This window comes from Anguilla rostrata, chromosome 1 (assembly GCF_018555375.3).
Source record: "Anguilla rostrata isolate EN2019 chromosome 1, ASM1855537v3, whole genome shotgun sequence".
Lineage (NCBI taxonomy): Eukaryota > Metazoa > Chordata > Actinopteri > Anguilliformes > Anguillidae > Anguilla > Anguilla rostrata.
In genome coordinates, this window is record NC_057933.1 from 76,216,434 (window position 1) to 76,243,170 (window position 26,737).

At 48.8% G+C, this 26,737-nt stretch overlaps 1 protein-coding gene across 1 annotated transcript in view; it reads left to right on the forward strand.

Annotated features, from left to right (window-relative positions):
* cnksr1 (connector enhancer of kinase suppressor of Ras 1) overlaps positions 1-25,251 on the forward strand; it is a 48,428-nt gene extending 23,177 nt beyond the window's left edge. Inside the window, exons 7-24 of the mRNA XM_064320946.1 lie at positions 931-972; positions 1,874-1,993; positions 5,581-5,640; positions 7,998-8,066; positions 8,555-8,683; positions 11,682-11,767; positions 12,883-13,001; positions 13,701-13,837; positions 14,911-14,944; positions 16,019-16,194; positions 16,803-16,876; positions 17,766-17,837; positions 20,550-20,614; positions 21,577-21,641; positions 21,762-21,870; positions 23,047-23,228; positions 24,408-25,166; positions 25,227-25,251. Of these exons, the coding sequence (XP_064177016.1) occupies positions 931-972; positions 1,874-1,993; positions 5,581-5,640; positions 7,998-8,066; positions 8,555-8,683; positions 11,682-11,767; positions 12,883-13,001; positions 13,701-13,837; positions 14,911-14,944; positions 16,019-16,194; positions 16,803-16,876; positions 17,766-17,837; positions 20,550-20,614; positions 21,577-21,641; positions 21,762-21,870; positions 23,047-23,228; positions 24,408-24,788 (1,920 nt within the window). The 3' untranslated portion in view covers positions 24,789-25,166; positions 25,227-25,251. The remainder of the gene's footprint in view (positions 1-930; positions 973-1,873; positions 1,994-5,580; positions 5,641-7,997; positions 8,067-8,554; positions 8,684-11,681; positions 11,768-12,882; positions 13,002-13,700; positions 13,838-14,910; positions 14,945-16,018; positions 16,195-16,802; positions 16,877-17,765; positions 17,838-20,549; positions 20,615-21,576; positions 21,642-21,761; positions 21,871-23,046; positions 23,229-24,407; positions 25,167-25,226) is intronic.
* Positions 25,252-26,737: the final 1,486 nt, after the last annotated feature.

Here is a 26,737-nt window from a genome sequence, read left to right on the forward strand (position 1 = left end):
GGTGGAATTGTCGCAATCGGAGCGGTTTTGATTGACACCTTTGGTTTTTTTTTCCCGCTACGCGCGGGTCTGTCCAGCGCAAAGAGAGCGGGGGGCGGGGGTGTCGACATCCAGTCCTTTAATCACGGGGGAATGCAGATCGTGTTTTCCCCCCCAGCGGGAGTTTGTTTACGGTAGAGGAGAGGAGAGGAGAGAGGAATCTGAAATTTGCCTTCCGCTCCCTCCTCACTCTCGGTAATGAGCCGCGTAGCTCGCTGCCATCTTTCCTTGCCCTTGGTCTCTCTCTCTCTCTCTCTCTCTCTCTCTCTCTCACTGGAGCATGACTGTTTGGAATGGATTTTGCCCCTAAGAGCAGTTCGCCACGCCATATGCGGTTTTGATAGAAAAATGAACAGAATTGTGTGCGTCGATTTATTAAAACAGAATCCGCTTTTCTTCTGATTTTTGACGTGAGGATAGCCCATCGCAAAATGTCAGCGTGTCGCAGAAAAAAAAATGGTGGTGATGTGATATTCAGGAAAGTTTCAACTCAAGGGTAGCCCTGGTCCTGGTCCCGGAGAGCCACAGGGTCTGCTGGGGTCCCCAGCCCTGGTCCTGGAGAGCCACAGGGTCTGCTGGGGTACCCAGCCCTGGTCCCGGAGAGACACAGGGTCTGCTGGTTTTTACTCAGTACTTAGCTCAGTGGATTAGTAGCTGATCAATTAAACTCTCCTGTCCTGGGATTTATGGTTCTACACTGAACCCCAGCAGACCCTGTGACTCTCCAGGACCAGGGCTGGGGACCCCAGCAGACCCTGCAGCTCCCCTGGGCCAGGGTTTGGGCCCCTGGCAGGCCCTGTGGTTCTTTAGGACCAGGACCTGGGCCTGCCTGCCTCTGTCCTTGGGTCTTGTACAGGCTGTATTCTAAGGTTCCGTTCTCTCTGTTTGCAGGACATCACGGTTTATGAAAAAGAGAAGGACATCATATCTATTGTGAGTATTAACCCCCACCCCACCACCCCCCCACCCCCCCGAAACCCAACCCCCCACACCCCACCGCAGCCTGCTGCTCGAGGTGGGTGTCGCTGTCTGTGAATCACTGCTGTTCAGATAATTGTTGTTATTATCTGCATTGGCCACATTAGCGTTCTCATCTGTGCGGCTGATGGTCTCGTAATTGCCCGCCGCTGCAGCGGATGTCACGCGGTCACATTTGATGCGTGATCGACCCCCCCCCCTTCCCCCCCCTTCCCCCCCAAAACCCACGCACCTGCTTTCATCAGCTGAGTCACGTGCTTTTTGCGGGTCGTATCGGGGCCGGGGGGTGTTGGGGCTTTACCTGCACCCGTTCACTGCGCCGGGGCTGGCTAGGGGGGACGAAGTGCGACGCCCAGGTGTGCCGTGGTTCGGCCTCACCTGCGGTTTTTAATCCAATCAGATCCTCCGCATTCGCCACTTCACCCACTGGCTATGTTTAAATGCATTGTCTATCTTTTTTTACAAATGTAGTTGCCCTGTGTTTGACCCAGCGTGTTCTCGCTGTTGTTATTCGTTATCGTTCGCGAGAGAGAGCAGGACTAGAGCACGAACCCACAGCGAGGTGCCGACAGCTAGCACCCTGAGAATAATGGATGCGTGTGAAGTGGCTGGAAAGTTTATAAAATGCTCCGTTTCCACGGTCAATGTTTTTTCTCACCTGTGGGTTTTATGAATTCCGCTGCAGTGCCGTGGGCTGGTCCGGTGTTTTTCTCACCGCTGGGTTTTATGGTTTGTGCCGCAGTGCTGTGGGCTGGTCCGGTGTTTTTCTCACCGCTGGGTTTTATGGTTTGTGCCGCAGTGCTGTGGGCTGGTCCGGTGTTTTTCTCACCGCTGGGTTTTATGGTTTGTGCCGCAGTGCCGTCGGCTGGTGGCCATCTGTGACGAGATCCTGAGCAGCACCCCGGAGTCTCTGCTCAGCCACACCGCCCACCTGGAGAGCGTGGACTTGGTTCCGGCCAACCCAGGAGACCAGCTGGTAACCCCCCTCCTCCACTCCTCTCCTCTTCCCTCCTCTCCTCTCCTCTCCTACCCTCCTGTCCTCTCCTCCCTCTTCCCCCTCCTCTCCTCTCCTCTTCCCCCCCTCCTGCTCTCCTCTTCCCTCCTCTCCTCTCCTGCCCTCCTGTCCTGAGCGGCTTTTTACGAACATTACAAATTGTTTGCATTAAACATAAACAGATATGGCGACGAGAGTGTTTGTACTCACAGCCACTTCTGTGATCATCGATAATAAAAAACAGTAGCTAGCTAGCGAACAATAATAACATTGGCCAGCGTTAGCAATAACATTATTGAAAAAACTGATCACACTTAACGGCATCTTCAATTGAAATACCCATCTGGGAACATTTCCCTCAGTCCAGCATCCATTTCTGTTTGCCGCAAACTAGCTTTTCAGACCGTTCGCTTATGTTTGCAAACGTTTGAACTTGAACGCACTCTGATTAGATTCACAGGCGTTTGGGAAAAACAGGGAGATGAAGAAACGCCCGTTGACCTTAATAACAGGCAGGTGCCCCTTCACCTCGTGCATTTCGAGCACCTGCAGTTTATCCTGACCTTTTCTACCTACGCGCCGATGCGACGACTGTCAAGGGTTAGGGTTAAATCAGGAAAACTCTAATTATCTACAGACCTGGCGTAATCATCTGCAGATCTTCTCTTCCTGTAAAGGAAATCAGGCCCGACGAATTCTTAACCGTACTCGTTAAATCTACTAAATTTACGTTTGCCCCCGCGCAGTTCCATTAAGCAAAAGGAATGCGCGTAAAATGTTAAAATGTGAGGTTTGATTTTTCTGATAAACGGTGGCTTGGTGCGGAAAGGGCGTGCCACAGCGTGAAAAAGCGTGGGGGAGGGAAATATTTCTCCTCTGCCGAAACGTCGACGTCACAGACTTTTTTATTGTCGTTCGACGCTCTCTTCGTCTCCACCCGTCGACCGGTATGCGACACAGACGGGAGCTAAAAAATAAAAAAATAAAAATAGAATAAAAAAAAAAAATTAAAAATAGCTAGTCGGCTGGTGACTCACACACAGGTACACTGCAAAAAAAAAAACAAACAAACAAACAAACAAAAAAAAAACGTAAATCTTTCCAACTATTTCTGTCTTATATTTAGACCTAAAACCTTATTCCTATTACTTTTTTTTTTTTTTTTTTTGCTAAAATGATTGAGACAGCTTGACTCATTTCAGGATTAGCCAGCGGGGTGCGAGCAAGAAGTAACTTAAAGCGAGCTAATGTTTTCTACTTGCGAGAAAAAAATATTAAACTTTTTTTTTGTTTGTTTGTTTTTGCATTGTGGATGTGCAGTAAAGTAAAGTGCGCTGGGCAGTGCAGGCAGAAGCCGCGTGAGACTTGCAGTGAAAATGGCGGTTTGCTCGCGCAGAGATCCGTCAGTAGTGTCCTCCTCAGGAGAAGATTCACTTCCTGTCTGAGATCAGGAATCAGAATCAGGATCAGCTGTCCTGTCCCATCCTGTCAGAGAGAGGTGGATCGTAATGAGCTTGGCTGCCCAGCTGAAGATGTTTACGGAGAAGGAGCTTCGGTTATGACGCAGGAGTGTGTGTGTGTGTGTGTGCGCGTGTGCGTGCATGTGCGTGCGTGTGTGTGTGTGTGTGCGTGTGTGTAAATATCAGTACCAACACACTGAGATGGGCTGAAATGTGTGTATGTTAGCGATGATCCATAATATATTTCTTGATAATATAAATGATAATCAACATTAGCATCATCAACAGCATAATAATGACTCAGAGCAGCTGTCAGCTTTCTGGAGTGTTCTACACTGCAGTTACGAGGATGGAGTGTGTTTCAGAGACGCAGGTCTGCCTGTCTCCTTCAGTCAGCACCGTGCAGGTACGCATACACACATACACACGGTCACACATACAAACACACACACACACACACACATACACACACGCACACGCACATACATACAAACACACACACACATACATATAAACACACACACACATACATATAAACGCACGCAGACACAACGCACGCAGACACACTCACACATGCACACACACACACACACGCACATACATACAAACGCACACACACACACACTCACACACATACATACACGGTCACACATACAAACACACATGTACACACACACACACATACAAACACACACACACACGCAAACACACACACACACACACACACACACACATACATACACGGTCACACATACAAACACACACGTACACACACATGCACATACATACAAACACACACACGCACACAGACACACGCTCACACAGGCACACACATACACATACATACATACACATACACACATACAAACACACGCTCTCACAAACACACACGCGCACACACACACACATTCATACACACTTAAACACACGTACACACATGCACATACATATAAACATGCACTCACACACACACACACACACACAAGCACAAGCACACACACACACACACACACAAGCACACACACACACACACACACACACACACAAAGCACACACACACACACACCTGCGGATCAGTAACCGCCGTTTGGCTGATGGCCTTTAGATGTCCTTCCGGGCAGCGTTCTTATCAGCGTTCCTGGCTGTGCTTGAGGACATTTTGAGCACCGGTACGACATGATTGACAGGTCTTACAGATCTGTACATCCGTGCCTGGGTCCAGGGGAAAGCGTGAATTATCCTTTTGTTTGATCCGACGGAATCGACCATTGAAATGTACTAATAAAACAACCTGCTTCATGTGATACGAGCTTCCCATTGTGTTTCACAGCAGTGATGTTGAAACACCGAAACCTGCACTGGCTCTCATTGTGCATGCAGCTGTTCTAACGGTCTCATTAGCATATTTCACTATGATTGGCTACGTTTTTAAATTATGCGTTTCCTCACTAAGTGCGTTCTGAGGCCTGGAAGTTTGGGGTCCACCACTACGGCGGATGTCGATATTGAGGAAATAATGGCCAAGATTTGGGACAAACAGGGAGCCTCTCCCTCTCAATCCCCTTCTCACTCCCACTTTACCTCCTTTTCTCTTTTCCTTAGTCTCCCCCTTTCTCTTTTCCTCCCCATTCAAATCTCATTTCCTCTCTCTCTCTCGCTCTCTCTCTCTCTACTCAGTGGTCACCCATCATTGACAGATGAAAAGAAAAATCATGCATATCAAATATGAATCTGAATGAGAATTGTATAATAATAATGTATGAGAAGTGTGTAATCTTTGCCGTTAGGAAAGTACAGGAGAAAGAGTTTCTTCAGCCATCAATAATGATTGGTGGGCCAGTGTTAGTATGCAAGTGCTGTGTGCACAGACATATTAAATATATGCTATTTGGTAATAATAATAATTTCCACTCATTATCGCAGTGTGTGTGTGTGTGTGTGTGCGCGCGCACCTGTGTGTGTGTGTATGTGTGTGCTTTGTGTGTGTCTGTATTTATCAGACTGTGACTGTCTCTCTCTCTCCCCCTCTCTCCTCCTCTCCCTCTCTCTCTCTGTCTCTCACTCTCTTCCCTTCTCCCCCCCCTCTCTCTCTCTCTCTCTCTCTCTCAGGGTATTGAGATCACCTCCACCGGCTCCAGTTCCCACTTTGTCACCGGCACTGCAGCCGAGGTCAGACCCGCCACTGTTTACCGGTGTGTGTGTGTGTGTGAGTGTGTTTCATATGCATGTGTGTGTATGCTTCATACGTGTGCATGTGTGTGTATTTCATACGTGTGTGTGTGTGTGTGTGTGTGTTTCATACGTGTGTCTGCATGTAAGTGTGTGTGTATTTCATATGTAATACAGGTCACTCACCTCTTTTTCATGGTTTGAGCCCCTATTCTGCCTGCAACGCACCCGGCACCTCCGCCATTTTCTTTTTGATTTGGTTCCCCCCCCCCCCACCCCCCATTTTAGTGGGTTCTTGCCCATCCCTCATCCCTATTGCCGTCTTCATCCACCGCTTGCCCGTGGTCACATGATCGTGTGAAACCCCATGCAGAACCTTGAGCATTAAGGAGAACCAGCACCAGTTTAAACAGCAGTGTTGTCAGTCGGCAGCAGAAGATGGGCAGTGATGGGCAGCTGTCCTGTCCGGTAGTGGGGGTGGGAGGGGTGCAGGACTGGGAAGAGATGCGACGGAGAGGAGGGCACTACAGATTTGGGGCAGTCGGCCACTCATTTTGAATAGGAACGTCTGGGATGCCCTGCCAGGCCTCAGAGTACCCCTCCAACCTTGTCTGGTCTGTCCTACTGCCTCCTCAGATTTGGCTGTTTTTAATTGCCAAGTCTGGAGTGCAGAGCGTTTGGGGGAAAACACCTGCTGTGTGAAATGTGGAAGAGGTGTTGGTACCTCAGAGGCCCGGGGACAGAACCTTGACCAAGTTTGAGTAATTATTTCTCTACGGCGGGCTGTATGTTCATTCATAGCCATCATTAAAGACATAATAATGACTGTCATTGGGACTATAAATGTAGAATAAGAGGTGTTTTTTTAAATATGGAAGATATACGTGGTTGTTGTGTGTCTTGCCTCACACCAAAGCCTTGAAAGCCTGCCACATCTGTTGGCGCAGATGCTGGCTGAAGTTTGAATGCTCATTGGATATTGTGGAACAGCTCTTCTTTTGTACTTCGAAAAAAAAAGAAAAAAGAAAAAAAACCTCTGCTAATTAATCGTCTTGTAATTATTCGGTAATTACATCAGATGGCCTGCATCTCAGCTGAATGTGAGCTAATGCATAAATGGATTACCTCTACTCATTCTCTCTGGACCCACTAAAAGACACTCCAGGGCTGCTCTCGCGAAATAAATCGGCTTTTGTGTCAAGCTCCAGAGTGCAGAGAGTGTGGTTGCTGCTGGAAGTTTAAATTCAGGGACACAGAAATGCTGGAAAACATATGCCTTTATGATGTCACATAACAACCCCCGTTCTCTTACGACATCGTAATCAGCATCCTCTTAGGATTTTGTTACCCGCATTCTCTTACGCTGTCATAATCCGCAATTCCTAAATGATTTGGTAACCTTATGATGTCATAACGGAGACTTTCATCTCCTTTTTTTTGTATCATCCCTTCTTCAATAATTTTCAGCGTGGCTGTGGTGGCGAACACATGTATATGACCTGTCAGTGAGTCCATGTGTGTCTGAATTTTTACAGAAGGCAGCAGTAACCCCCCAACCACACCCCCCCCCCCCCCACCCCACCCCAAACAGCACCTCGTCATAGTAATGGGGTGGTTGCCCGGGAACATCTGACAGAAAAACGGGCCATGAGAAACAAAGCCTCCTGCTAGCGGTGCAGCGGGATTCAGCTCGCCGGACGAGCGCTATTTCTGTGATGTCATCATCAGAGGGGTTTTCCTCCCGCTGAAACCCCGCGCCTCCCCTCCCCCGCTTCACATCACAGCCTGTGCACAACCGCATGACGACGGGAGCGGCTGCTTCCGTTCGAGACGTGAGATCCCTCCGGTGGGAAACTGGCCTGTGAATTTAAATACCGCCTCAGTAACCAGGGCTGGACGTCAGCGTCCGGCGTCACCTCTTCTTTCCGCCAGCAGTTTGGGCACCTGAGCTCGGTCACCTCACAGCCACCTCTCTGTGACCTCACGGTGACTGAACGGTGACCGCACTGTGACCTCGTGGTGACTTTTCTGTAGACCTCTCTGTGACCTCGCAGTGACAGTACTGTCACCGCTCTGTGACCTCACAGTGACTGTACTGTCACCGCTCTGTGACCTCACGTTGACTGCACTGTGACCATATTGTGACCTCGCGGTGAATTCGCTGTTGACTTCTCTGTAGCCTCATGTGGTGATCTCACAGTGACCGCACTGTGACCTCATGGCGATCGTACTGTGGCCTCTCTGTGGCCTCTCGGTGACCTCATGGTGACCTCATTGTGACCGTAATGATGCGACTGATCCGCTCTGTGACGCAGCAGGCTCATCTGACTGGCGTGTTCCTCTCCCTCCGTTTGCAGTCACCCGCTGAGTTCTGCGAGAAGATCCTGGCGGGAGATGAGGTGGTCCAGGTCAACGATCAGATAGTGGTGAGCGCTGTGCGTCGGGAGCGATGCTGTCGAAGGGCGACAGGAGGCGTGTGTAGCGGTCACTCCATCGGTGGCGGGCAGTGGTGTGTAACAACCACGGCTGCCGGTTATCAAAGCGATCAAAGTTGTGGTTGAGTGAACAGTACTTGCCCTCGAGAAGATCTGGAGCAAATTTAGAAAAAGTCTGCTCCCTAACGAGCTTCCGGGCATCAAACACGGATTTTAGCAAAGGTCACAGTGTAACTAATTTTACTGTTGCTGTCATTTATTAGTGTGGTGATGTTTGCCATGTACTGAAAACGACAAAAATATAATAACTGGACGAATGAGGTAAAAAATTAAAGTCAATTAACAACTGTGACCTTTGCGAAATTATCTCAGCAATGAAAGTGAAATGGTGGAGTTGGGGAGGGTCTGGGGAGGGGGTGGGGTGGTGGAGTGTAAGTACTTTTTAATCCTAAATAAATTCCCATCATGCTTTGCTTCAGGTGGGCTGGAGCAGGGCGAACCTGGTGAAGAAGCTGCAGGAGAACCCCAACGGCGTCAGGCTGGTCCTGAAGAAGGTTCCGGTGTCTGTGAAACGGCGGCAGAGAGCTCCAGAGACCCAGTCTCCCGAGGTCAGCACTTTTTTTTAAATTAAAAAAACGCTTTTCTCCCGAAGTCGGAATGTCCTATCGTGTTCAACCGGAGCCGGCTGTAGGCATGGGCGGTATAGGCGGGTGACTACAGCGAAATCTCTGTGGGGGGAGCGCCAGTACAGAGCCTTAACAGATACCAGACCGTGGGGCCCATCCACACACTGGAACAGAGCCTTAACAGATACCAGACCATGGGGCCCATCCACACACTGGAACAGAGTCTTAACAGATACCAGACCATGGGGCCATCACCACTGAACAGAGCCTTAGCAGATACCAGACCATGGGGCCCATCCACACACTGGAACAGAGCCTTAACAGATACCAGACCATGGGGCCCATCCACACACTGGAACAGAGCCTTAACAGATACCAGACCATGGGGCCCATCCACACACTGGAACAGAGCCTTATCAGATACCAGACCATGGGGCCCATCCACACACTGGAACAGAGCCTTAACAGATACCAGACCATGGGGCCCATCCACACGCTGGAACAGAGCCTTAACAGATACCAGACCATGGGGCCCATCCACACACTGGAACAGAGCCTTAACAGATACCAGACAATGGGGCCCATCCACACACTGGAACAGAGCCTTAACAGATACCAGACCATGGGGCCCATCCACACACTGGAACAGAGCCTTAACAGATACCAGACCATATGGCCCATCCACACACTGGAACAGAGCCTTAACAGATACCAGACCATGGGGCCCATCCACACACTGGAACAGAGCCTGAACAGATACCAGACATGGGCCCATCCACACACTGGAACAGAGCCTTAACAGATACCAGACCATGGGGCCCATCCACACACTGGAACAGAGCCTTAACAGATACCAGACATGGGGCCCATCCACACACTGGAACAGAGCCTTAACAGATACCAGACCATGGGGCCCATCCACACACTGGAACAGAGCCTTAACAGATACCAGACATGGGGCCCACCCACACACTGGAATAGTGCCTTAACAGATACCAGACCATGGGGCCATCCACAGACTGGAACAGTGCCATAACAGATACCAGACCATGGGACCATCCACACACTGGAACAGAGCCTTAACAGATACCAGACCATGGGGCCCATCCACACACTGGAACAGAGCCTAACAGATACCAGACCATGGGGCCCATCCACACACTGGAACAGAGCCTTAACAGATACCAGACCATGGGGCCCATCCACACACTGGAACAGAGCCTTAACAGATACCAGACCATGGGCCCATCACACACTGGAACAGAGCCTTAACAGATACCAGACCATGGGGCCCATCCACACACTGGAACAGAGCCTTAACAGATACCAGACCATGGGGCCCATCCACACACTGGAACAGAGCCTTAGCAGATACCAGACCATGGGGCCCATCCACACACTGGAACAGAGCCTTAGCAGATACCAGACCATGGGGCCCATCCACACACTGGAACAGAGCCTTAGCAGATACCAGACCATGGGGCCCATCCACACACTGGAACAGAGCCTTAACAGATACCAGACCATGGGGCAATCCACACACTGGAACAGAGCCTTAACAGATACCAGACCATGGGGCCCATCCACACACTGGAACAGAGCCTTAACAGATACCAGACCATGGGGCCCATCCACACACTGGAACAGAGCCTTAACAGATACCAGACCATGGGGCCCATCCACACACTGGAACAGAGCCTTACAGATACCAGACCATGGGGTCCCATCCACACACTGGAACAGAGCCTTAACAGATACCAGACCATGGGGCCCATCCACACACTGGAACAGAGCCTTAACAGATACCAGACCATGGGGCCCATCCACACACTGGAACAGAGCCTTAACAGGGACCAGACCGTGGGGCCCATCCACACAACTACAGTTACAGCTGCTTCTAACAATCAGCCCCCAAACCCATTTGCTGCTTAAAGCACAGCATTCTCAACCCCCTCTTGAAGCTAACACTGCGCCAGTGTTGTAGGGTTATGGCAATGGCTGCTCCTGCCCGGTGTGATACTGATAACTTGGCCTCTCCGCTCTCTGTCTGGTGTCTTATCCAGCCTAATTTACAGAAGTGCACAGAAGAGGTTACTCAGGGAGCGCAGTAGATGTGAGAGTCTCAGCGTAAACGTAAATAATTTTGGTCACATGACCATTGTCTGGGGACCCCCCCGTGCTGTGCCAGTAAGGCTGCATCCCATTGGCCATTGTGCCTTCACACGGCCACACCAATTGGTCCGCTCCAGGCCCCGGTCAGGGACAGGGCTCCTCTGTGTCTGAGGGAAGGAAGGCAAGGCCTCTTCTGATTGGGCTTTTGTCTGACTTCCTGTTCCTGTGGGAGTCTCCCGGCCTGTTGGCAGTAAGCACCTGAGGCAGACGAGTGGTCGTCATGGCTACCCTGTATATGCCCGTGTATAAACACAGGATGAACTGCTTTCACCCTGAATCAGTGGCTGTCTCGTCAGCTTCTTCTTTCAGTCAGGAAGTAGAGTGCGCTCTATAACTAGGCACAGGGAATATAACGCAGAGAAGTTCTGTAAAACACTTAATTTGGGATTTACTGCTTAAAGAACTCAGAGAGTACTGTTAAAGACTCTTGGGGTTATGTTATTATGATGCCAAGAAATACTTAGGGAGTTCTGTTGGACTTAATGTAGACAATACTTTCAGCCCTTGGAAGAGTAGGTTTTTTTTGGAATGTTTTAAAAAAAAATTTTATTCAACATTCCAATGTTCTAGAACTCCATTGCTGTCAGTTGCCAACAGTGATCGTTACATCAGCATTAGAATATTCGGTTAAGACCATTCTGATCTCACATTTGTGATCTGGCCTCTGAATGGGCTTGGAAGTCACACGGCTTTACGGCACTGCTGAAAAAGACTTAGCGCTTCAGACAGTACCGTAAGAAGTCATGCCATAAGGAGAGACCGTGCTGCCACGGCGACAACAACCGACACTTCTCTCCCGGGTTCTCAGGAGGAAGAGGAGGAGGAGGAGGAGCCGAAGGAGAGGAATTCCATATTGGGGAGGGTCGCCGCCTCCGTGCGATCCCTGTCCTTTAGGTGAGTTTACCTGCACTGTTCGTGTGTGTCTGTGCAGCCACGCCCCAACCGCTGGTGAAATGACGGACATGCGTGCTCTGGCATTTTAAACCAGCACGTTATTTCAGCCGATACGCTACTTTAGCGGCTAAAAGTATGGAGCAGAGGCATTAATAATCCATAAATGTGCTTGTAAAATTGTCCATATTTGGTGTTGTTTTAATAAAGATGAGGTTATGGGTGAAAGGTGTCATTGAATGGCCTTTGTCAGTGAAATGGCCGTGCCCTGTGTAACCTTTTCCGGCTGTAGCTGTAGCACGACAGATGTGGAAGTTTGCAATGAGCTGCCAATTACTAACTGTGTTTTCAGGACAGTTTTTAACGAGTTTATAAAATGCAAAAAGAACTTTGCATCATTAGTTGAAGTGTGGTGAGCTCCGGTGTCTGACTGCAGGTTTTAAAAACAGGCGAGTGCATAAAATTTTTCTAATTGCACTCAGAAGCTGTCTACACAAGCCTTTTCATTTTTTTCCCTTTTCTACCAGAGCATGACAAATGGTTCTGCTGGGGAAATGGCTTTTAGGTGGGATAATGGTGTTCAAAAAGGTTTTAAAAGCCCTATTAGGTACAAGCACTGGAAATTAGCATAAATTAAAAATTATATGATTTTGCATGGATTATTGTTTTAAACACTGCATGTGTTCTCATGTATCTGAAGGTACAGTTACTGCAGGATTGCTGGTTGTCTTGCGGAGCCAATAGCCAGGGTTGAGATTTTTTTTTTTTTTTGTTCATCTTCCTTATTAATCAGGAAATGGTTTTCAGACCCTAAATACTGCTGGGGACACTTGTGCTTGTCTTGATTCCTTAAAATTATCTCCTGTTATCAGCTAGAATGAGCAAGAGCTTGTGTTGTTTGTGTTTGTGTGTGTTTGTGCGGGTGTGTTTGTGTGTGTGTGTGCGCGTGTGTACGTGTGTGTGTGTGTGTGCTTATCGCATACCCTAGTCCCCTTCCTGCATTTATGGCGTGAAATTATCAGTATTTCCTGATTGGTTAATGGCTTCTTACGCTCATTTAAAAAAAAAAAAAAAGTTTTTTTTCAACACTCTCTTAAACAACACACTGCCCCCTACAGGGCAGCGGTCCACAGCCAGGATAACAAGAGGCCCACGGCCCTGGAAGAGTCTGAACTAGTCGGCTACAGTCTGAACCAAGGAGGGGCCCAGACAGCCACTTCCAATCCGGAGGGGGCAGGTGAGAGCTGGCGGCTGGTGATCTACTTGGGTTTACTGCTGCATATTGTGTGTGTGTGTGTGTGTGTGTGTGTGTGTGTGAGTTTTTTTTAATGCTTCTCGTGCCTATTTAATAAGGTTACTGACTCCAGGAGACTTCTCTTTGATTCAAATCGATTTGATACCAAATTTTAGTACACCTACCTCTTTGGGTTTCAAGGAGAAAAATGCATTTCAACCAAGTATATTCAAAACTTTATTTATAAAACCATATACTTACTTAATTGTTGAATTTGTCTATATATATATACATATATATATATATATATATATATATATATACACATACATACACACGCACAAACACATACTACATACATACCTAATACTCTCACTATCATTAGTAAGTAGAATAGGTCAGTGAGAGCAGTCTTTACCATACAGTATGTTTTCAATATCTGCACTTCTCGCAAAGTGAATTATTTTCTAGTGTTTTATAACACGTGTTCATGGGGGCGCACAGATGGGGGGGTGGGGAGTAGGTGGGGGGGGGTAAAACAATTGTTGCTAAGATATGATTATGTTTGTGTGAAAGCGACGCTACAAACCTTTGCCCGTGAGGAAAAAACTGTCATCTTCTGCAGTCCCGTTGTGACAGTTTAATGATGTCACCCCTCTCCTTCCCCCCCCCCCCCCCCCCTCCCGGTCGTCATGGCCACAGAGCTCGAGGATTCCGAGGGAGGCGCGCCGCAGGACCGCGCCGGTCCTGGAGGAGGGGCCGCCGGCGACCTGCCGTCACCGAGACCGGAGGGCGGGAGAGCCAGCGTCAGCTCCTGCCCCGAGATGGCCGGGCACAGGGTCAGGGTCCACTTCGCCCCCCCCCCCCCCCCCCCCCACCCCGAGCTCAAAATGAGACCGACGCCCCGACTGCGTCAGAGTGTCACAATGCTACGCTACCCAGGGAGGACTTTGGCTCACTTTCGATTTTAGTTTTTTTTTATTTGCGGCGACGTCACGGGTTCCCAAATCCGAGACACGGCCAGGTGCAGCGCTGACTGACTTAGCTGTTACATACATGCGTAAAATGCAATCAATAATAATAATAATAATAATTATGAGAAACATATAGTGAATGACTAGAAATTGGGGCGACATAGCTCAGGAGGTAAGACCGATTGTCTGGCAGTCAGAGGGTTGCCGGTTCAAACCCCGCCCTGGGCATGTCGAAGTGTCCTTGAGCAAGACACCTAACTCCTAACTGCTCTGGCGAATGAGAGGCATCAATTGTAAAGCGCTTTGGATAAAAGCGCTATATAAATGCAGTCCATTTACCATTCAAATTGCCCAGAGGTGCGAGCATCTGAGCGAACGGTGTGTGTGCCCTGCGATAGATCGGTGCCCTGTTCTGGGCGCATTCCTGCCTCTTGTCCAATGCAATGCATGATGGGATAGGTTCCAGCACCCCCCCCCCCCCGCGACCCTGACCAGGAATAAGCGGGTGTGCATAATGGATGGATGGAATACGTAGTGAATGCGTTAAAAAGTTAACATGTTAAAATCCATTTACATTAAGGGTGCACATTTACTTTGCTAACCAAAGACACGCAGGTTAGGGTAATTGGGGGAGGGGCCGTTTACGGGGCATTGCTGTAACACAGCGTGCGTGCTCAGCCTACCCCGCCAGCCTAACCCTGCATAAATAAAGGTTAATAAATAAATAACAAAGATGAGGATGAGTAGGATAAGATAGGAGAGGAAGGAGAATTCCGATTGTGACAGTGGCTTCCCGGGATTGGTTTTGCTGACACGTGCACACATTTCTTTCCTCTTGTGGTGAATATTAGCTTTCCTTTGGCCATTGAAGTTTTGTTTATCACACACACAGTGGCAAGACCTCGCAATTCATGTTTTTTTTTCTCCTCTTTCCTCAGGAGGAGAGAGCCTCAAAAAAGGGGGACAGGAAAGGTGAGGCATTGTTTAAAATGCCAACTTCTGTTCCCTTACAATGGTGAAACCATTAGGGTTTGTGTGTGTGTGTGTGTGTGTGTGTGTGCGCGCACGTGTGTGTGTGCGTGCATGCATGGTGTGTGTGTGTGTGTGTGTGAGTATGTCTGTGGTTATATTTGTGTGTACGTGTTTATGTGTGTATGTGTGTTTCTAAGCAAGGGTCCCATGTACCAGACTGCATCAGTGCGCAGTGCAGTACGACATGCACGCATATACTGTATCAACTGATTACTGACTGAGTCTCAAGTATTTGAGTTAGGGCTTGAGGACTGATTCAAGATTATTTTAGTTTTGACTGGGTACTGAGTCCTAATAACTGGAGTCATTACTGTGGACTGAATCCTGAGTGTTTGATTCATTACTGTGGACTGAATCTTGAGTGTTTGAGTCATTACTGGGCACTGAATCCTGAGTGCTTGAGTCATCAGCAGGCACTGACTCCTTAGTATTGGAGTCATTACTGTGGACTCAATCCTGGGAAAGGGGGTCATTACTGCAGACTGAATCCTGAGTGTTTGAGTCATCAGCAGACACTGACTCCTTAGTATCGGAGTGATTACTGTGGACTGAATCCTAAGTGTTTGAGTCATTACTGTGGACTGAATCCTGAGTGTTTGAGTGATTACTGTGGACTCTGAATCCTGAGTGTTTGAGTGATTACTGTGGACTCTGAATCCTGAGTGTTTGAGTGATTACTGTGGACTCTGAATCCTGAGTGTTTGAGTGATTACTGTGGACTCTGAATCCTGAGTGTTTGAGTGATTACTGTGGACTCTGAATCCTGAGTGTTTGAGTGATTACTGTGGACTCTGAATCCTGAGTGTTTGAGTGATTACTGTGGACTCTGAATCCTGAGTGTTTGAGTGATTACTGTGGACTCTGAATCCTGTGTTGAGATTACTGACCTGATCGAGTGTTTGAGTGATTACTGAGGACTCTGAATCCTGAGTGTTTGACTGCTGGATGATCTGAGTTAGTGAGTACGGAGTCACGCGGCAAGGCACTGACCCTGGCCCCTGGCGGTTCTCCCAGGCACGCGGACGACGATGAGCCGGCGGCGGGTGTCCTGCCGGGAGCTGGGCCGGGCCGACTGCGACGGCTGGCTCTGGAAGAAGAAGAAGGAGAGCGGCGTCTTCGTGGCCCAGAAGTGGCAGAAGTTCTGGTTCGTCCTGAAGGGCCCGTCTCTGTACTGGTACACCAGCCAGCAGGTGAGTGGAAGTGTGGCCTGAGGGGCCTTCGCTCTGTGCTGAAGTCCAGGGATATGAGCATGCATCTGCGCTCTGGACTATGGGGGGGGGGTGGCGAAGCCTGAATTCAGAATTAAATCTACCGAAAAATTGATTGAGAGGATGAAATCTTGTGATTCGGATCGGCCAAGATATAGTCCAGACCTCAACTCAATAGGACGGTTGTGGCAGAACCTAGGGGGGCGACATAGCACAGGAGGTAAGAGCGGTTGTCTGGCAGTCGGAGGGTTGCCGGTTCGATCCCCGACCCTGGGCGTGCTGAAGTGTCCCTGAGCAAGACACCTAACCCCTAACTGCTCTGGTGAATGAGAGGCATCAATTGTGAAGCGCTTTGGATAAAAGCGCTATATAAATGCAGTCCATTTACCATTTACCTGAAGCCGGCTGTTCTGAAATAATGGGAAATAACTGTGGCTGAATACAGCTGTGGTTTATAATAATATACAGTGTGATTACAGTGACTGTGGTAAACTGATTGTTGCTGAACACAGCTGTGGTTAATCATAATATCTGACAGTGACTGTGGTAAACTGACTGTTGGCTGAACACAGCTGTGGATGATTTTACAGGAAGATAAAGCGGACGGCCTGGTCCAGATCTCCAGCTACAGCATTGAGAGTGCAGGGGAACACAAGAGGAAATAGTAAGTGCTTATGTTCTTATTCCCATCAAAACTTTAAGCTCTCTGTAATACAGCACCAGTTTTCCCTCAGTCATCCCCATGTTAAATACTATACTACTTTGTTGGACCTCAAAACAAGGCGGCTGCGATTATTCCAATACAAAAAAAAAAGTAACGTTTGGCTATTCACAATCATTTCAGGGTGTAGCTATTGGTAATGCTGGTTGCAGTGCAGCTTTTAGACAATTTAACTCCTGATGCTCTGAGCTGTGTCTGTATGTAGACATGTATGTCCTTGTATGTCCTTCCAGACATAAGTACAATTGTCTATGTGCTATATTTATTGTGCGATATTCACATCGCTTATATCTGATAGCATGCATTGTATGTGACAATAAAATCTGAATACAATATGTTGACACACCAATTCATCCAAATCCTGAATGCTTTCATTCCCCGTCCTCGTTGGACAAGTACAAGGCTACATTACATTGCTTTTTATTTAAGCGTCTGCTAAATAAATGTTATGTAATGTAATTTAATGGGATAATGACATACCCCTTTATCGTTTGTCAGTTATGCCGTGCCTATTTGGGCAATGAGTAAAATCTTAAACGTGCAAATAAAAGCATGAGCGATTATGTGGTTGTATATTTTTCGACATTTAAATTAGTCTATTGAACTGAATTCTTTAGCTGTGTACCGCATACACGGCATTATCCTTCGCGGTTGCCGTTACTACAGCCTGTGCTTACCAAAGTGCGCCTCGTGCACGCTTTGGATGTGGAACACCGGCAGCGTCGCGTGTGAACGTGCTGCTCTTGCTTAGCGATGTTTTTATTACGTTACTTTTCATTGCGTTTTCTTCACTGCCGTCACCGCTATCGTTTTGTCCTTGTTTCGCTTGCAGCGTGTTCAAAATGTGCCACAACCGCTTCCAGACGTTCTTTTTCGCCGCTGACAACGTCAGCGACATGAGCAAGTGAGTAACTGCCGGCGATTGGCTCCAGGGCACGCGCACTGCAGTCCCTGACTTGGACCTCGTTGTTATATGCGAGCGACGTGTTTCCAGAGATCACTCCGGTGCCGGGGTTACAGAAAAATTGTATTTGAATAAATATAAAAACTGCCCCTGGTTGTAAGATAATAAGGATTAGGTTTTGTTTTGTTCTGTTTGAGTGTCTGATTTAAAAAAAAAAAAACCATTTACTTGAAGATTTACATCACTGTTTAAACATTTCACTGGAGTGCATGTTCTTTGGACAATATTGTCCAAAGTTATTTTTTTCAGACTACATGCTTTATGTTTTGTGATTGTCATTAAACCTACATATCCACAATACTAATAATACATCTATATTCACTTGCTGTCCCATGTAAGTATTCTAACACCTAATTAAATCCCTGTTTTGAGTCGATATTTCATTTACAGCTTTAACACTTGTTTAATTTAATTTTTCTTTCTACCTTCAACTGAGCTTTGAAGTAGTGTATTGCTATGCACACTCAATGGCAAGAATAACTGAAGTACATAAATAGGAACCTCAGTGCCTCTTCTCCCCCAAAAGCCTTTGTAACAGCCAGGGCAGATCTTGCGCCCAGAACAACCTCTGGCCCAGTTTTGAACTGGTTTATCTTACTAGCCAGTAAAAGCAGATAACTGGAGCCAATAAAAAAATACAAAGGCTGAATGTTTTCCTTTTAATTTTTCCAAGTCTCCATCCCCTCCCCCCTTTTCCACAGACACGGAGGGTGGGTGGGGCTTCTTAAAAAAAAAAAAGATATCAGTTTGAAATAATACTGTTATCTCCCTTCATCTTGACCAAAAGGCATTATCTGCTTTTAAAAAGAGGAATCTCTGTTATCTCGCAGACACACAGATGGCCTTGTTGGTTAGCAGGCTGGTCTGGGCGCTTCACAAAGACAGGAGACGAGAACCACGGTTAAACAGCGCCATCTACTGGATGGGTAGTGTCATTACTGCAGGGGTAGAGAGTGGTAGGAGATGGGGAGGACTGTAGAGTCATATAAACAGGCAGCTCCCTCTGATTTATTTATTTCTCGGAACACAACTGCTCATGAATCCCTTGATAACACACACAATTAGTCCTTTAAGGTGTGAGATCACAAATGTGTGATTATAATGTTCTTGTCTGAACACTCTAATGCCGATGTCACAATCACTACTGGTAACTGAAATGCAAATGAGTTCTGCAACACGGACTTAGAATTTTGAAGAAAAAATAAAAACTTAAAAAAAAAAAAAAAAGAACCTCTTCAAAGGCTTAAAATTACCCCTGGTTTGTGGGGAGGAAACATAGAGTAATGGATAAACAACGGGATTTGTAGCTCAAAGTTGGGTTTGATTCTCTGTGTGAATTGCACTCTAGCCAGCTGTGTGGAAACTCTGTTACTGGGGTGAAGGTGTTGAAACGTCACATTGGAATCTGCTAGCTGGCCCATCCTGTTAAGGCAGGAGATCTGCCGTCCTGTAGGTTTTCACTCCAACCCTGACAAAGTACAGCTCATTCAACAGCTAGGCCCGGGTCCCAGTTCACCTCCTAATCAGTCCGCCTACACACCAACACTCAATTTGTGTGTTTTCACGAGAGTCGCCATCTTGTTCAAGGGCTGTCCCAGAGCTGAGTGAGCCTAATTTCAGTGAGGGGTCGTGACTGTTCGGCACCCCTCCGCTCTCTCAATAATGAGGAAATCAAAGTGCTGGCTTAAAAGTGAGCGCTGACCTAGCAGACATTGCTTCGGTTAATGTCGTTAGTAGAGTCGATAAAGCATGGCAGAGCTAACCACATTCAAATGTAATTTGACAGTCATGCCATACCCTTTCAAAAGACAAGCATTGTGGTCATCACAGTCTTGTCTTGTTTGTAAACAAGTGTTGTCTCAAAGGGCTGGCGGGGGAACTGTGCTGTTATCAGCGCTCGCCTACAGGCTGAAACAGACTAGCCATGCTAGTCCATAGGCTAAAACAGACTAGCCATGCTAGTCCACAGGCTAAAACAGGCTCTTCACTCTAGTGTTTCTTTTGCACCTCTACATCATGAACCTATGCACTTGTTGTACGTCGCTCTGGATAAGAGAGTCTGCTAAATGCCTATAATGTAATGTAATGTAAAACAGGCTAGCCATGCTAGTTCACAGGCTAAAACAGGCTAGCCATGCTAGTCCACAGGCTAAAACAGGCTAGCCATGCTAGTCCACAGGCTAAAACAGGCTAGCCATGCTAGTTCACAGGCTAAAACAGGCTATCCATGCTAGTTCACGAGCTAAAACAGGCTGACCATGTTAGTTCACAGGCTAAAACAGACTAGCCATGCTAGTTCACAGGCTAAAACAGGCTAGCCATGCTAGTCCACAGGCTAAAACAGGCTAGCCATGCTATTTCACAGGCTAAAACAGTCCACAGGTTAAAAGAAAGTTTGGTTTGAGAGGGACAATCTAGATGAGGTTGGTGGATTTATTGAGAGATAGTTTCACAACCTATAAACGTGTTTTATTTTATCAATAAGTCTGTGAGCATCACCGTCTTTTGTGGATGGGGAGTGTTTTTTTGATGATTTTAAGGACAGAGGATCTCTTCCTGGATTCTGCATGCAGGAAAGCACCAAATAAATATGTTTGATGTTTTTATTTGCCCCCAGCATTGCATTAACATTCATATCCCTGTCTTGTGCAGGTGGATAAACTCCTTAATCACAGCGACACATAGGTACAAGAAAAGTCCACCAGACAGCGAGGAAGGTATGAGAGGCGAGATGGGGGTTGGGGTGGGGTGGGTTGGGGTGGGATGGTGTGGGGGGGGCACAGTGGTGGTGTTTGGGAGGGGGGCTCAGTGGTGGTGTTTGGGAGGGGGGCACAGTGGTGGTGTTTGGGAGGGGGGCTCAGTGGTGGTGTTTGGGAGGGGGGCTCAGTGTTGCAGTGTCCCACAGGAATGGTATAAAAATAAACGAGCAGAACTTTGATTAGGAATGCTCAGACCTGAAGGGAATACTTTATTTGAGGAAAAATTACTGGTTATTTCAAACATGTATGTCTGGAATACATTTAGATAACCTAGAAAAAAATATATAGGCAAATGATTTCTTTTGCACTGTAACATCGCTGAATTAACAAAGAAATTCAAAAAAGAAATGCATTGTGGTGTAGTTCAAGTGAAGAATAAATCTTACATAAAATATTACGCAATTTGCAGTGTGTGGGAACTCTTGCCACTGTTTAGCATAACCGTCTCTGAACCTACTGGCACTGCCGAAGGAAGTTCAAAAAAGAAAATGCATACATTTAAAGATGAAAAAAGGCATTCAGTGCCTATGGAAGTATTACTGGTGTCCTTCTCTGAGCCTTAAACCATAATGTGGAGGGTCGGTTAGCAGCCCTGGTCCCCATAGCAACCAAGCTTGCCTCTCTCCCCCGGGAGAACTGGTCACCTCGTCCTGTCACCTCGGTGGAATGGTTCTGACCTTCACTGGAGAGTTTATTACATGGTGTTGTTTGTGTGAGTGTGTGTGTGTGTGCGTGTGTGTGTGTGCGTGTGTGTGAGTGTGAGTGCGTGTGCACGTGTGTGTGCATGTGAGTGTGTGTTTGTGAGTGTGTGTGTGCGTGTGTGTGCATGTGAGTGCGTGTGTGTGTGTGTGTGTGCGTGTGCGTGTGCGTGTGTGTGTGTGTACTGACTTCATTGACTCCTGCTTTTCTGTGTTGTGCAGAGTGCTGCAGTGAGACTGAACCTGAGGATGAAGGATCTAGCTCACCCCGCTCTCCCAGGCATACAGTAAGATTGCTTTACGCATGCACACACACACTCACACACAAACACACACACACACACACACACACACATTCACACACTCAGGCTGACATGCTCCCTGTGGTTCCTCTCATTGTGCTTCAGAAGAACCAGAGCAACACCCTGCCAAGGACCAAGGGTAAAAAGAGCAAGCCCGCGGGGACTGTGGGGAGTGCAGCAGTCTCCCCCACCACCGGGGGCAGCAAACCCACAGGTACAGTATACCGCTGAACACAAATACCACAGAAGAGCTGTTGATGGAACGATACAGCTCACCCGTTCACAATAGAGGGCAGCAGAGCTCTGCAGTACAGCCCAGTGACCCAGTCACCACCAGGTGGCAGCAGAGATACAGAAACTTTACAGCACGCTGGGATGGGTATAGGTCAAACTTTAGTTGGATCCCCGACTCTCCCCCTGTACCTCCTCCGTCCAGCAGGTAAAGTGTAGCTCACAGATCCCCAACTCTCCCCCTGCGCCTCCTCCTCCCAGCAGGTAAAGTGTAGCTCACTGATCCCCGACTCTCCCCCTGCGCCTCCTCCTCCTCCGAACGGGTAAAGTGTAGCTCACAGATCCCCGACTCTCCCCCTGCGCCGCCTCCTCCTCCCAACGGGTAAAGTGTAGCTCACAGATCCGCGACTCTCCCCCCTGCGCCTCCTCCTCCTCCGCCCAGCAGGTAAAGTGTATCTCACTGATCCCCAACTCTCCCCCAGCGCCTCCTCCTCCCAGCAGGTAAAGTGTATCTCACTGATCCCCGACTCTCCCCCTGCGCCTCCTCCTCCTCTGAACGGGTAAAGTGTATCTCACTGATCCCCGACTCTCCCCCTGCGCCTCCTCCTCCTCCCAACGGGTAAAGTGTAGCTCACAGATCCCCGACTCTCCCCTGCGCCTCCTCCTCCTCCCACGGGTAAAGTGTAGCTCACTGATCCCCGACTCTTCCCCCTGCGCCTCCTCCTCCTCCCAGCGAGTAAAGTGTATCTCACTGATCCCGACTCTCCCCCTGTACCTCCTCCTCCTCCTAGCGAGTAAAGTGTATCTCACAGATCCCCGACTCTCCCCCTGCGCCTCCTCCTCCTCCCAACGGGTAAAGTGTAGCTCACTGATCCCCGACTCTCCCCCTGCGCCTCCTCCTCCTCCCAACGGGTAAAGTGTATCTCACTGATCCCCGGCTCTCCCCCTGCGCCTCCTCCTCCACCCAACGGGTGAAGTGTAGCTCACAGATCCCCGACTCTCCCCCTGCGCCTCCTCCTCCTCCCAACGGGTAAAGTGTAGCTCACTGATCCCCGACTCTCCCCCCTGCGCCTCCTCCTCCTCCTAGCGAGTAAAGTGTATCTCACTGATCCCCGGCTCTCCCCCCTGCGCCTCCTCCTCCTCCTCCTCCTCCTCCCAGGCTCCGCCGAGGACGAGATGGGCGTGCTGTTCCACCGGCTGCGGAAGGACGGCGTCTCGCCGATCGGCGTGGAGCAGCCCACCACGCACGCGCAGTTCCGCCGCTCCTTCATCCGCCGCAACAAGAACCCGGTCATCAACGAGAAGGTGCACACGCTCCGGGCCCTGCAGAGCACGCTCAAGGTCAGGCCCCGCCCCCCGCCCGTCTGCTTGTCCTGAGTGCGGTGGGGGGAGTGGGAAGGAGGGTGATGTCATCAAAACTAGTTGGTTGGACCCCTGAGTCACTGCAGCTTGGTGATTGGGGGGTTGGGGCGAGGGGGTTGTTTTTGGGCGGAAGTGCACCGCTACACTTGTCTGTTTTTGCACCTGGCTCAGTATCAAGAGTTAAGGCTGAAAATCAGTAGCCACCTATATGTTTTTATATTTGGGGTTCATCTCTGTTCTCTTATATGATTGGGGTTCATCTCTGTCCTGTTTTACATTCAGGGATCATTGAAGTGCTTTTATATATTTGAGATTCATCTCTGTCCTCATATATTTGGGGTTCATCGCTGTCCTCCTATATTTGGTGTTTATCTCTGTTCTCTTATATGATTGGGGTTCATCTCTGTCCTGTTTTACATTCAGGGTTCATTGAAGTGCTTTTACATATTTGGGGTTCATCTCTCCCTGCTTGCTGACGTGCCTCTGCTTGTGCCGGGCGGGATGACAGCTGTGTTCTCTGTTGTGAGGGACTGCAGACAGCCTGCCCTACTTTCATGTGTTTTTTTTTGTCTGTTTTATTTGAACTGGTAGAAAGCACGAGGGTAGCAGGTAGAGAAGGGGTCCCTGGCAGGGGATTGACCCCCCCGTCCCGACTCGTATGGGGTGGCCCCTACCGACTGAGCCATGCACACCCCCCCCCCCCCCAGCGTTTTAACAGAATAGAATAGAACATTATTGTCAAAGGCAAAGGCTGGAAGTTTGTCTTTTGGTCTCGGCTCAGAAATAGAAAATAAACACAAAACACAGTACAATCACACAAGAAATCACATCAAAATGATGTCGTCTGTCGTCTGGTTTTATCCAGTTGACCAACTGCAGTGCAGCTGGGACAAAAGATCTCTTATGGATGTTCTTTTTGGCTACTGGCAGTCTGAAACATCGGCCAGAGGGAAGCAGCTCAAAGTCGCTGTGGAGGGGGGTGACTGGGGGGGGGGGGTCATTTACTCTATCCAGAGCCTTTCCGTGTGCTGCTGAGTAATACAGGTCAACCAGCTGCCGTTGCTTTCTTCCCAGCTGTGTTGACGGTTGTAGCGAATTGATTTAATCATTCGGTGTGTGATCGGTGTTCTGTCGCTCGGTTTTTGGCGCCCCCTGCAGGCCAAGGAGGTGGAGCTGCAGCTCATAAACAAGGTGCTGGAGGACAGCGCCCTGACGTCGCTCAAGTTCCGCGAGTGGAAGGAGAGCAACGAGCACCTGCTCCAGGAGATCGACAGGCTGGCGGCGGAGCGCGAGCGGCAGGAGGCCGCCGGGCCACAGCCGCTCGCGCCGGCCGACGCGGTCGCCGCGGAGACGGGCGCCGAGGGCGACGACGCGTCCGGACTGAGGCTGAGCGACGGCGAGCAGCTGGTGGACGCGGAGCTCTCGGGCGCGGCGCACGCCGGCGGCACCGTCTCTCCGGCGGGAACCGAGCGCCAGGAGCCCAACGGGCAAAGCCAGAGCCTGGCATCGCCGCCAACGGACAATTACTTCTTCATATGAGACGCCGGCGCTGCCCTGCGCACGGCTGGGACCCCAAACTCCAGCCCTGCAGGGGGCGCTGTGTCTGCAGGTTTAACTCCAGTCCTGGAGGGGGCGCTGTGTCTGCAGGTTTAACTCCAGCCCTGCAGGGGGCGCTGTGTCTGCAGGTTTAACTCCAGTCCTGGAGGAGGGCGCTGTGTCTGCTGGTTGAACTCCAGTCCTGGAGGAGGGTGCTGTGACTGCTGGTTGAACTCCAGTCCTGGAGGAGGGCGCTGTGACTGCTGGTTTAACTCCAGTCCTGGAGGGGGCGCTGTGACTGCTGGTTTAACTCCAGTCCTGGAGGAGGGCGCTGTGACTGCTGGTTGAACGCCAGTCCTGGAGGGGGCGCTGTGACTGCAGGTTAACTCATCCGAGGAGCGCTGGAGCGGTTGACGCAGTCGGGAGGGCGCTTGACTGCAGGTTTAACTCCAGTCCTGCGAGGCGTGAATCCGCCGGAGGGCACTGTGTCTGCAGTTTAACTATCCTGGGCGCTGACTGCAAGTTACTCATCTGGAGGGGGTGCTGTGACTGCATGTTTGACTCCGGTCCTGGAGGGGGCGCTGTGACTGCAGAGTTAACTCCAGTCTTGAAGGGGGCGGTGTGCATACAGCTTTAACTCTGCTCCTAATGGCCACAGTGTCTGCAGTTTTAAATCTAGTCTTGGGGGGCACTTAAACCTGCGGTGACAGTGCCCCCTTCTGCACTGAAGTGAACCTGCAGGCAGTGTGGCCCTCCAGGACTGGAATTTGAGATCCTTGCTGTAGCGTATGTTCTGTTTTTATTTGGAACCTAATTTCAGAATGGCAAAATGATGTAAGTAATGTAACATATTATTATTAACTGGATAATGATGTAAAAATAATACATTCTCCCAGAAAAATTTGGTTTTGTCAATGTATTCTTTTTGGAAGGAGGCAGACAAGGAAGGTGGATAACATCTGTTGTATAACTCAATTGTGACTCACTGGTCATTGTTTTGTCATGTATTTATGGGGTTGGAGTTTTCAGCACATTTATTTTCATTTTTTTACAGTTTCGTCGCAATTTTAACAATTTTTAAAAAAAGAAAATATTAAGCAAATGTTTAATATATCTTTGTGTACATATACACAAGTGTACATTAGTTTTATACGTCATTTTAAAAAAGTACCTCATTAGGTTTTCGCAAATCTAAAGTGTACGCATTTGCATTAAAGTTTTGTCACCACTGTGAGCCATGACCAAACGTTACTGCCTGAAACGTGTTCTTCTGCAAACTGTGGTACTGTAGCCTGTGGTCCGTTGAGCCAAGAAACGTTGCTGTCACCAACGCATGGAATTCAGTTGGGGGGAAAGCGGTAAGCTTTCGAAAAGTGCGTCTGAGCAAGCCGTCTTTCACTGTGCGTGTACTGGTTTTGGATCTTGGCAGCCAGTGATTCTTTGCACCCAGGCGTGCTGCTGATTGTTTGGATGCGAGAACTGTGCGATGCTTTGAGCTCCACCTGCGGACGCCAGGAGAGAAAACCTCACCTGTTCGTCCACGCCCGCCGCCCTTGAGAAATGCAAGCGTGTGCAGACCTGTCTGTGTAGGTCACCCATGCGTGTGTCTGTCGTGTCAGAGCAATAAAGGGCCTCGAAGATCATAGATCCGCTCGCTGACTGAGTGTGTTTGCATGCGTGTGTAAAGCGAAAACACAAATGCGTACTTCATATTTAACCATCCTGTCTTTGTAAAAAAAAAAAAAAACGCTTTTTTTATTTTTACATTTTTACACTGCTGTGCTTTCTGATACAGGTGTACAGTAGCGCTTGTATACAAGTGTCATGTCCTGTCTCATGTGTGTGCTGTGTCTGATGGCTCATTTTTCTGTAGGCTATGTATGGTGTGTCGGGGGAAGTGAGCATTAAGTAAAATAAGTTCAATTTCTACATCCAGCAGATTTAACAGCGAA